General features: G+C 37.4%; 1 protein-coding gene across 1 annotated transcript; it reads right to left on the bottom strand.

Moving 5' to 3' along the window:
* Positions 1–3,664: 3,664 nt before the first annotated feature.
* On the bottom strand, positions 3,665–5,957 carry TRAM1L1 (translocation associated membrane protein 1 like 1). Its single transcript, XM_006738839.3, has one exon. It carries the CDS (start codon positions 5,806–5,808, stop codon positions 4,696–4,698), a length of 1,113 nt encoding a protein of 370 aa, XP_006738902.1. The 5' UTR covers positions 5,809–5,957; the 3' UTR covers positions 3,665–4,695.
* Positions 5,958–11,181: the final 5,224 nt, after the last annotated feature.

Raw genomic sequence — 11,181 nt, 5'->3', positions numbered from 1 at the left:
ATTTTCAATCTTCAAAGCAGCTTTTGAGATAAATATTTGTCATTTTAGAGACATGTAATCTAATATTTACAATGTTTAAATGTTTTCCAAAGTTCACACAGCTCTAAGGACCACAGCAAGGACAGCCATAATTTCTTTTGTTGACCATTATTTATAATCATATTATTACCTTTCTTTTCAATACAACTGAAATTTAGGAAATGAAAGTGGAATGTGATATGTGTTAAAGGTTTGCTTGAATTTAAAAAGGAACAGAGTTAAATTAATGTCACACTAATGATGTACTAGCGTTGCTGATAAGAGATGTGGCTACTCAATAATTCAGGCAAAATATCTATTTTAAATAAAGGGGAAGTGAATTCTCAAATTAAAAATAAAAAATGCTCAGTTTCAACACCACCAACATCATTTAACAAATCATGTCAGTGCCCAGAATTTCATGACTTGAGAAAATATGAGAAAACAACATTTCTTAGTGCTCAATTGGAGATTTCACGCAAGCCACACACACTGCTCAGCGGGGTAGAGTTCATATTTCCACATCTTGCTGGTCTTATTGTTTAATTAATTTAAAAAAGCTCTCCCTCAAACCAATAAATACGAAGTTGCCAACATAAATATTAAAACATAATTTGTAAATTTGAATACATTTTTTTAAAATACATTGATTTTTTTTCATTTCCTAAATTATGCAAATATCCCCCAAAGTGGTCAGTTTGCACATCAATGTATTTTTCAAATTGAAAAAAAAAAATTAGCTGACCCAATGCAGTAGCCCAAAACACTTGATGGCACCTGCCAGGATTGAGGAAGAAGCAGGTGAATCACCTTGGGAGATATCCTAACGTTTGACTTCTTTCATAGTTATTGAATACTTAAAACTTCCATATGGTGCAGGGCCCTAAAAGGATTTGTTTATAGGGATTTAGAAGGTATAATTTAGACAGTCATATGATTGTATAATCATGAGGAAAATTCCAATTTAATACTTAGAAGTGTGTGATTTTTTGTATGATGGATTTATAATTTTTCTACATAATTGATAGGAATTTGCAGGTACTACTGTGTTTTATTCAGTGTGGATAGTTCCTCACAGAAGACAGGTTTGATTGAAAGATGGCAGTGAAAAAAAACAAAACCTCCTCTACTTCCAGAGAAATTCAGGAGATGGGAGTGTGTGAATTCTCTGGTAATCGGATCTGTCATTAAACCTCAATTACCTCCATACACTCACTCATACTGTCTATTCTCTCCTGCCATGCCAGGCACCCTCTGTCTCCAGATTACAATGGTCTGGGCTCCCAAGAGGCATTCTCTGCCATAACAAAAGTACCCAAGTCCCAGACCACTGTGCAGGCCACATTCTCAAGCATGCTTTCCCCTGCAAGAACTTCCTCTCAGGAACTACTCCCGTATGCCATTTCTAGTATAAAGCATCGATGATGTCTTTTATTACTTTACTAAACTATTCTCATTTAGTCTGAGAACTTAAAATTTTACACTTGTTTTTCCAAACTAAAATAATATCAGAATACATCCTGTCTTCAAGAAATCTTTAAATTATTAATGTTGCAAGTAATCTTGACTCTATTCCAGGTTAATACACTATTGGCTATACATATTTACTCTACAGGTAAACAAATACTGATGAGAGATAAATGAATAAATATTTACAAGTCTGTTTTTTTTTTTTATTGAAATGAAATGGAGAATTATACTGATCACCAGGAAAATAATAGGACCTAAAACTTGCTTGTCTTCTACGAGATATGTAGGTTAAGAAACACAGGGGGGGAAATCAGAGGAGGAGATGAACCATGAGAGACGAAGGACTCTGAGAAACAAACTGAGGGTTCTAGAGGGGAGGGAGGTGGGGGGATGGGTTAGCCTGGTGATGGGTATTAAAGAGGGCACGTACTGCATGGAGCACTGGGTGTTATACGCAAACAATGAATCATGGAACACTACATCAAAAACTAATGATGTAATGTATGGTGATTAACAGAACATAATAAAAAAATTTAAAAAACACATTTACACTATTTAAGAAAAATAGGATACAATTTTAGTTAAGTGCTAGAATAATACTGTTTTTAAAGAAAATTTACTTTGAATCCATCCTAGGAAATCTATACCTGTAGACTTATTTAAGGAATAAAGTTTGGCAATCATTGAAACCAATAAATCAGAGCAGAATCTTTAAATTCAAATATCAAACATAACTTTATTACTTTTGCAACTTTTGGTGATTAGTTATTTGAGTTTTCATAGGGCTAATGAACATCTGTTTTAATAACACTGAGTAATCATAATGGGAATTTTGTTTCCATGTGGTCCATTTTAACAGAAACCAACTTATTGCACTAAGATCTATTATAGCATGGTTTTGTTTTTTTTTTTGGAGTGTAATATTAAAGAGGGACTTAATTTGTATTGCTGAGTGTCATTTGTAGCATTGCTTTCATAATTTATTTGGCATACATTTATATTCTGGCAACTCTTATTTAATTTTTATGGATAGTTGAGATGTACACGGCATCCTTCCCCCCTCCTAATAACCTTGCTACCTTTCATGAACCCGTATCTTACAAGAAATATGCTTTGCCTTTTTCCACAGGTGAAGCATATAACCTAACTTAACCAATCAATCCAGTATACCCCTCTATCAAATGAGTTCACTAAAGGTAACTCTCAGTATTCCGAATTCTAGAAATCTGGTTTTCTCTCTTCTTCTCTACCATGTAATGTGTAGGTATGAAGTCTAGAACAGCTATAATCATTTGCTACCAAGCAGAAAGTTAATCTGAGAGGGACAAAGCCAAGAAAATCGCAGGGAAATCCATCTAGGCCTTAATCCTATTTAATGTTAAACCCAATTTAACTCTTGGCATTGTCACATGAGAGTGATTTTCTTGTAATCACTTACCAGTTTGAGTGGGGCCTGCACTTACTTTCAGGTGAAGTGTATAATGGATAAGAAATTTGTTACCAAGAGTGGAGTTACAAGTAACAGGCCAGAATTCTTTAAAAGTGAGGAAAGTGAGAAAGACCACTCTCTCACATGAGAAGTTGAAAATCTTTCTTTTACAATTTGCACAATGGTTGGTTAAAGTGGAGTTATTGTAATTTGGGCCTCAGGGCATGTGCTACCAACAAGACAGCCTTAGGCAACTGAAGGGGGAAAAAAAGTAGGATAATGGATTCTATAGTCTAAAAAGAACAATCTTGCTTTGTTGTCTATTTCTCAAACCAAATAGAAAAGAAAGCTTGGCCAAGTGACTCTTCTGTCTTTAGTCTGCAATACAAGTATACTAAATTTAATTTTCAAGGACCCCCATGACTGGAAAAGCTGAATTACCCACAACAAACCAAATAGAAGGCTATCGAAAGCAGAGATGAGAGACACAGTGGGAGAAAACAGAGGAATGGGAAATATATGGCCTTATTCTAGCATATTTTTCAAGCACTGTCTCCTGAAAAAAGTATAAACACTCGCATTATGGAAATGAAATCAAAATGAAGGTTGAGAAAAAGAGATAAATAAAATACTCACCCACTACAGCCCATTCTATTGGCTTCAATAAAGATATTACCTATATACCTATATATCCACATACACGTTAGAATACACACATATCCAAAATAGGACTCATACAGATGAATGTTTCCCAATTAAAGATGGAAGCAGCACTATATTTATAACAGTATTTTTGACAGGACTTTCATAAGACTATCCATCTGATTTTCAAATTACTTAAGGTTAGTGTGTTAAGTATTTTCTGTGTGTAATTAGCTGACATTCTTTTTATAGACAGAAATCAAGTAAGCATTGTTTTTCAAAATGATTTGCAGGTTAAACAACATTTTTCCAAGATGCTGTGGATACCAAACTTATAACAAGCCTCATTAAGAATAATTTTTAATAAACATAGCAAAAAAGACTAAGTCTGATTTCCTTTTACAGTAAATATTTAATTTTTTTTGATTTCTAGTTTACAAGTGTTTAAAATGGACAAGATGATTTTACCTCTTCAGTAACACTTTTATATTAATTCATGATATTTTGATTCAATATATGGTAATAAATCTCCACACATTACCCATTAGTATTTTTTTAATGGGGATGTAATATTAACAACCACTACCTATAAAACACATCATTATTTTGGTGCTTTTACAAATCTTTTCTCCAGTTGTAAGTTCTAAAAAAAAAAAAAAGAAGAAATTTTTAAATTCTAAGAATTAGAGAACACTGAAAACGTAATGAAGTTGAATTCCACCTTTATAATGTTTCCATTTTGTCCTAAAAGAGAACATTAAAAAATGTGACGTTGCTATACCAGACCACCTTGCTAATGTTATAAAAGATTGGCAGGAGCAAGAAATTGTGTCACTGATAATGCGGATTTTTTTAGTTATATCTACAAATCCTTAGTAAATCATTGTTCAAAAGTAAAACAAAACGTGGTGATCCCTGAACCATTTGATGATGCTTGGTCTATATCAATTTTTTTCCGTTCATAATCATCATCCTCCCCTCAAATGCCTTTTAAAAAATACATTACACAGTACAGTAATAGAAATCAAAGACAGCACAAACTATCTTCAAGAACAGAAAAATCTGTAGCACACAAAGATATCTTATAGTAAAGAGCAGACTTCTTTGGGGACAGTCATCAACTAGCTTGTAATTCATTATGAAGATTTCTCTTTCCTTTTATGGGGAGAGTCTACTCTATTTGAAGTTGCCACACCATTTTCTGTTCCTTTTCTAGAAGACCTCCCTTTAGTCCGTTTCTTCTTCACACTTGGGGCCTGAAGAGTAGTGTCTTCTTCCATCCACCTTTGAAGCTGGACATTAAATAAATTCCATGTTATGTATGCTTGGATGGTGCAACTGGATGACAGAACAGCAATTTTAGCTGCCAACACGTTTACGTTTCCAGTAATGGCATCCGGATTCCGATTCTGCCCTCCGGCCAGGTGAAAGCCCACAGTCACTACCGAAACAATTAAAGTCACAAGTCGACCCAAAATAAACACAATTGCCCACAGAGAAAACTCTTTCTGGTACTTTTCATCACTAAAATAAAACAGGTCACAAATGTGGGAAAGTAACTCAACAAAGTAGTGCATCATCAGAAGAACAAGTCCCAGATGATTCAAGTACAAGAGGTAAGCTCCAGCAATGTGAAAGAGATGAAGACCGATGTAGACCAGTTGACGGGGGATATCTTGCTTTTTGGTTCTCTGGAAATAGAGTTCGGGAAAGGCATGAAACCAGTAAGCCAATTGTGATATGTAGAAAAACTTCATTTGAAATGTCATCATATTATGGGGATGAGCCCTCCATAAGAGAGTTGGGTCTGACAGACAGTTTTCTGAAATTAGAATGAATGTGCCCCAAATACAAGAAACAAGGTAGAATACACTAAACTGGCCAGATTCATTAAATTTGCTTTGTTTCGCTTTGGGGAACTGCATTCGCCTGTTAATTTTATCCAACACATACTCCTGAATTGTGGCGTGAATGATGATTGCCACTAGCATGTAGAAGAAAACCGTGGCCAAATCTTTGATGCCATAATAGTAAAGGAACTTTGATTCTGTGGCTCGTTCTTCTGCTGCAGGAAAGGTAACACTGTGCTGAAGAGTAATAAAAACGATAGACGCTTCTGCTGTTCCCTCGAACATAAGCCCCAGCACGAAGAACATCCCCACACAGGCGACGAGGTCCGCATGATTCTGCAGGATGAATTCGTGGCTCAGGACTGGGGGGTTCTTGGTGCTCTTCTTACGAAACGCCATGGTAGCGCTTCCCAGATACTCACCGACGAGCCGCAGCTGCCTCCCCCTGGCTGCTCCTCACAGCGCCGCCGCCGCCGCAGCTCCGGGGGCTTCACTTCCCATCCCGGAGCCAGTCCCGGGTCGCCGCGGCCGCCCAGAAAAAAATAAATCAAAGGCAAGGGCCGAGCAGGACTGAGCATGCGCACCAGGGGGACGGCGGAGGCAGGGAAGGAAATCGAGTGCCGCGCCCCTGCCCGGCGCCAGGCCCGGGGTTGCGAGCGTTGATCTTCCACGTTGATCGTCGCCTCTTGAAATCCACTGGCACCGTCAAGATGCTCCTGAATTATTTTTCAGTGGCATCTTCGTCAGTAATCATGACAAAGCAGGATAGAACTCTGGTTATTCTTCATCAGCATGATTATAAAAACAGCATCAAATAATAATGATGATAGAAGCAAACTCTCATAGTGCTTAGCATTTACAGGTGCTGTTCGGGGCACTTTGCTTCTATTTATAAATGTGTTCTTTCTGGAAAGCCCAATGAGGTAAATACGGGGTGATAATATTTTTATTTATTTATTATTTATTTATTTTTTTTACAGATGAGAAACTAAGGTACAGAGAGGTTAAGTAATATGCCCAAGATCACACAGCTGGTAAATGTCAGAACCAAGATTTGAGTCGTCTGGATCCAGAGCATGTGCTCTTCACTGTTGTACTGTATTGCCTCTTACTGTAAATCCTTAACACGTGGAAATATTTCACTACAGCAACAACAAAACATTATTAAAAAAAATAGTTGCCGTATTAGGAATAATAATAATTGGGGCGCCTGGGTGGCTCAGTTGGTTAAGCGACTGCCTTTCGGCTCAGGTCATGATCCTGGAGTCCCGGGATCGAGTCCCACATCGGGCTTCTCCCTCTGACCCTCCCCCCTCTCATGAGCTCCCTCTCAAATAAATAAATAAAATCTTTAAAAAAAAAAAAGGAATAATAATAATTGTGGCATTAATTGTACTTACTATATTTTTAAAGGTTGAGTGGTGGTTAGACGGGGACAACTTTTTGTCAGTTCATAGGAAGATATTTTGGCTATAAAGCCCAAAACGGATTTTCCTTACTCTAGCAGATAATATCCTCATGTTTCATTTTTATGATTGTTGCATATAAATTTGCTAAAATACACATATTGAAAAACAGCTTCTTTTGTAAATGCTAATGCCTTGCTCTATTCGAATTTCATGTCCGTCTTCAAATTTCTCTTTGGATCCAGAGCAGTTTTCTTGTTTCTTCTGGGTCCCCTGAGATCATAATCATTACTGATAGTTAAAGTTTGAAGTTTGAAACATACATTTCAAAAGAAAAGTGCTACATGATTTAAAGAATAAAGCGCACATTAAATTTAGAATGGCCAATTGCCTTTTATCACTTTCTCTGCATGCTGTGCACTAACAAAAGATGCAGTCCAACTGGTGTAATTACTTTTAAGACATTGAACAAAATACTCTGATCAGTGTGTGCCTGCATTTCCTAGGACACCCAAACAATTGCATATGGATTTTGTTGTGGACAATGTTCCTGAGTTAGGGAAAGTACTACATATTTTACCATAGTAAGATTTCTCTATTTGGTTTTCCTAGCTGTTACTCAGCTGTTGGCTCTGACAGCTCAATTAGAGTGCTATTTGGTGTTAACTAAATCAGTGGAGAAATTACAAATAGGGGTGCAAAAATTAGGGCATCAAGAAATGAAAAAAAAAATCAAACTTGTTAAAAGTAGTTGGGAGGGGAACGAAGAGAAAAGCAGTGCCATGTGGGAATTATCAAGAGTTTATTCAGGAAAATACATATCTACCTTTTTGAAACTAATCATTTTAAATAGAGAATTCATCAGTCTTTCTATAGGAATACACAATGGCTGTGATCCTTTTGTGGCATACTAACTAAATATAAAAAACACTTGTGCAATTTTTGAGCTGAACTTCTGTTCATATTTCTGTTTGGCATTATTTTTGACAGGCTTTCCAACTCTACCTATGCAAATGTGATAGATGTTGCCCTCAGAAAAGGTCCATATCAAAGTGAAGAGCACAAATGGTTATGCACAGATATGAAATGTTATTTTATTACTAGAAGGGAGAAAGACCATTATGAGTTAGTCTAAAATTGTCCCTTAACTTTAAAAAATCCCCCCCCTTGCTCTTTCCTTGGTTTTTAAGTAGAGAAACTTTTTTAACCATATATCTTTCCTTTCTTTGAGTTTGTAACACCAAATGATATTCTGTAGTTCAAATTGTCAATTTAAGCTTTACATTAAATACAGTCCAAGGGCAGGGCTTGAGTTTTAGATTTCACATTAATATCTTTATAAAAATATAAAAATGTCAGACTTCTGAAATTATTGGATTCTGTAAGGGTATTGTAGTAATATATAACATGATGTTTGTTTCTGGTAGTTTTATTGGCACTTTTATTTGACAAAGAAAGTGTATATAACAAAATTTTCAAAAATTTTGATATCAGTCTATTGGTTATATAATTTCATGAATTTGGAGAATGGGTATTCCTCCTTTATGCAGAACCCTGTGCATATGGTAGATAATTATTAAATTCAAATGGAGGGTGCCTGGGTGGCTCAGTTGGTTAAGCAACTGCCTTCTGCTCAGGTCATGATCCCAGGGTCCTGGGATCGAGTTCCGCATCGGGCTCCCTGCTCTGCGGGGAGCCTGCTTCTCCCTCTCCCACTCCCCCTGCTTGTGTTCCCTCTCTCGCTGTGTCTCTCTCTGTCAAATAAAAAAAAAAAAAAAAATATTTAAAAAAAAAATTCAAATGGAGACTTCTGCTTTCAGTCATGAGGGAATAACTGATTGAACTTACACTCCTTCTGTAAATAATTGGCAAACTGGACCAATTATATGAAACAACTCGTTTTCATATATTGGAAAACATAAGACCATAATCACTGACAGAAAGCAGACAAGTGAGGTGAGCCCCATAATTGCCCTGATTATCCGCCTGGAAGCATTTTCCAGTCTACTGTGTAGGTGTCACCAGCTAGACCCCAAGGCCTTACTTTTACTGCCCACCTGCTTGTGCTCACCAACCTATGTCCCACATTTTTCCTTAAGCTCTTCTTTCCACCCTATCTCTTAACCCCGGCAAATGGAAACTGAAACCATCCCTCGAGTGATAGCGCGTGCCCTGACAGGACCTCCAGTCAGCCCAGACCACACAGACCAGTTTGAGTGTCATCCGCAACTTGTGCCTATGCACGTGGAGTGATCTCCAGAATGATCAACACCTACCTTTACCTCATCATAATACTAAAATCTCCACCCATGGAGGAGCACAAGCCTCATTTACGTAACATACAATGTATGTATAGGCATGTTTCCTTAAGGCACATGTGTGACCTTAGGTCCACCTCGACATCTGAGGACAAGGCTTCCCTATCTAAATATTATTCATCCTAATCCTACATAAAAGGAACCCATCCACCTTCGCTCAGGGAGTCACAGCTTTGGAAGCCATTCCCTTGATCTGCTTATTTGTTGCAAATAAAAGTTATCTTTGTGGGCGCCTGGGTGGCTCAGTTGGTTAAGCAACTGCCTTCGGCTCAGGTCATGACCCCAGAGTCCTGGGATCGAGTCCCACATCGGGCTCCCGGCTCAGCGGGGGGCCTGCTTCTCCCTCTGACCTTCTCCCCTCTCATGCTGTTTCTCTGTCTCTCTTTCTCTCAAATAAATAAATAAAATCTTTAAAAAAAAAATTTTTATTTGTGAGACAACTCAGCCTGGTGCAGTTTCTGACTCACTAAGGAGCAAACACATTGGTTCGGTTACACAGGGAGGGGAAACCTAAGAAGAGCCTGGAAACCTTGCTGAATTGAGGAGAGACAGGAGTTAGGAGATGCTGAAGCCACTGTTATTTGCTAGGCATAATAACTGCAGAGAAAGTTAGGTGATTAATATGCTTCAGAAATTTGCAGAAGTGTTCTCTAGACACTGGTTAAAATACATGAGACCGACCAAAGAACAATGGAGGAAATGTAAAAGTTTCCAAGAATCCTGATAGGACTAGGAGACTTTCAAATTTGGAACAGTTAGAAATTAGAATTCCCTGGGAATACTCGTGAAACTCTACTTTTAGTAGAGACCCAAGAAAAGTAAGACCTAAACTTGCCGTAGGGAAAAACCTAATTCACATTTGTCCACATAAAGTTTTCAAGAAACTTTAAAGGATCAAGGTGCCCTGCGAGGAACTTTACTGTCTGCCAGAAAAATCCAGCCCTCAACAATGCGAAATTCACATTGTCCAGCGTCTAATAAAAATTATGAGGCAAAGGCTGGGTTCAGCTGAAATGATCAGAATGCCTATATGTGACCTCTCCACGTGGTATTGTCATAGAGCAGTGGCTTTAGGCCCTAAGAATGAGTTTTCTTGTGAAAAACGCAGAAATTTTATGGCCCTTTGTGACCTAGCATTGGAAGTTATGTCCTATCACTTTTCTGGTCAAAGTGGGTACAAAACTTTCAGGCTCAAGATGCGGCAGGTGTAAGGGGAGGGTGGGGAGCATAGACATCCCCTCCATCCCCTCCATAAGAAGTGTACTACAGTATTTGTAGGTAATTTTTAGGTAGCTGCATTCTTCCCTTTGAGGACAAAAGTTTCCTTTCACATGAAATATACACCGTTTCTTCCAGAAGCAAACAAAAGTCTCACCCCAATAGAGCAACAGTCTCAAGTTTTATTAGGTAGGAACTTGAAAGCTAAATTAGATCCAGGCACTGAAGGGCTCCCTGGGCTCTTTGTTGCATTTATTCTTGATCTGAAGACATGTGAACTAAAGAAAGAAGGTTTCTGATTCCCATACATCAAAGGCATAGGAAAAATGCAATAATCACTTCCATTCAAGAAGTGGGCAAGTGGGATGCACACCGCATTCAAAGGTCAAGAGTGATTATGAGATCTATCCCTAAATTCCCTAAATCTTTGACGTGAACCCAGTCATCCTCCCTGGGAAGTGGTGGAAGATTATATATATTTGTATATATATGCCTGCCCTTCAAAAACATAGATTTCAAAGTGGATATTTTTGTTAGTTTGCATATTTTAAAAGATAAAAGACCTAGAAGCTAAGTAATGTTAATTTCTTCATGTTATTTTTTGTCTTTGTGATGTAATTGTTGATTATACTATTAATTACAGAGTATCAACTATACTATGGTACTTCAAAGAATTATCATTGCATCAACAACTCTTCAGTAGAACCATGAGAGGAATGGAAGGATCAGTGTCTGAGTAACCATTACAGAGAATTGCCACATATTGGGCAAAGTATCTTTTAAAATGCTATATTGATTTTGTAATGAGAAACATTTTATTAAAAAGTAGA

This window comes from Leptonychotes weddellii, chromosome 2 (assembly GCF_054177405.1).
Source record: "Leptonychotes weddellii isolate Sample4059 chromosome 2, ASM5417740v2, whole genome shotgun sequence".
Taxonomy (NCBI): Eukaryota; Metazoa; Chordata; class Mammalia; order Carnivora; family Phocidae; genus Leptonychotes; species Leptonychotes weddellii.
The sequence above is the reverse complement of the archived record's forward strand: the minus strand, read 5'-3'. Positions and strand labels throughout refer to the sequence as shown.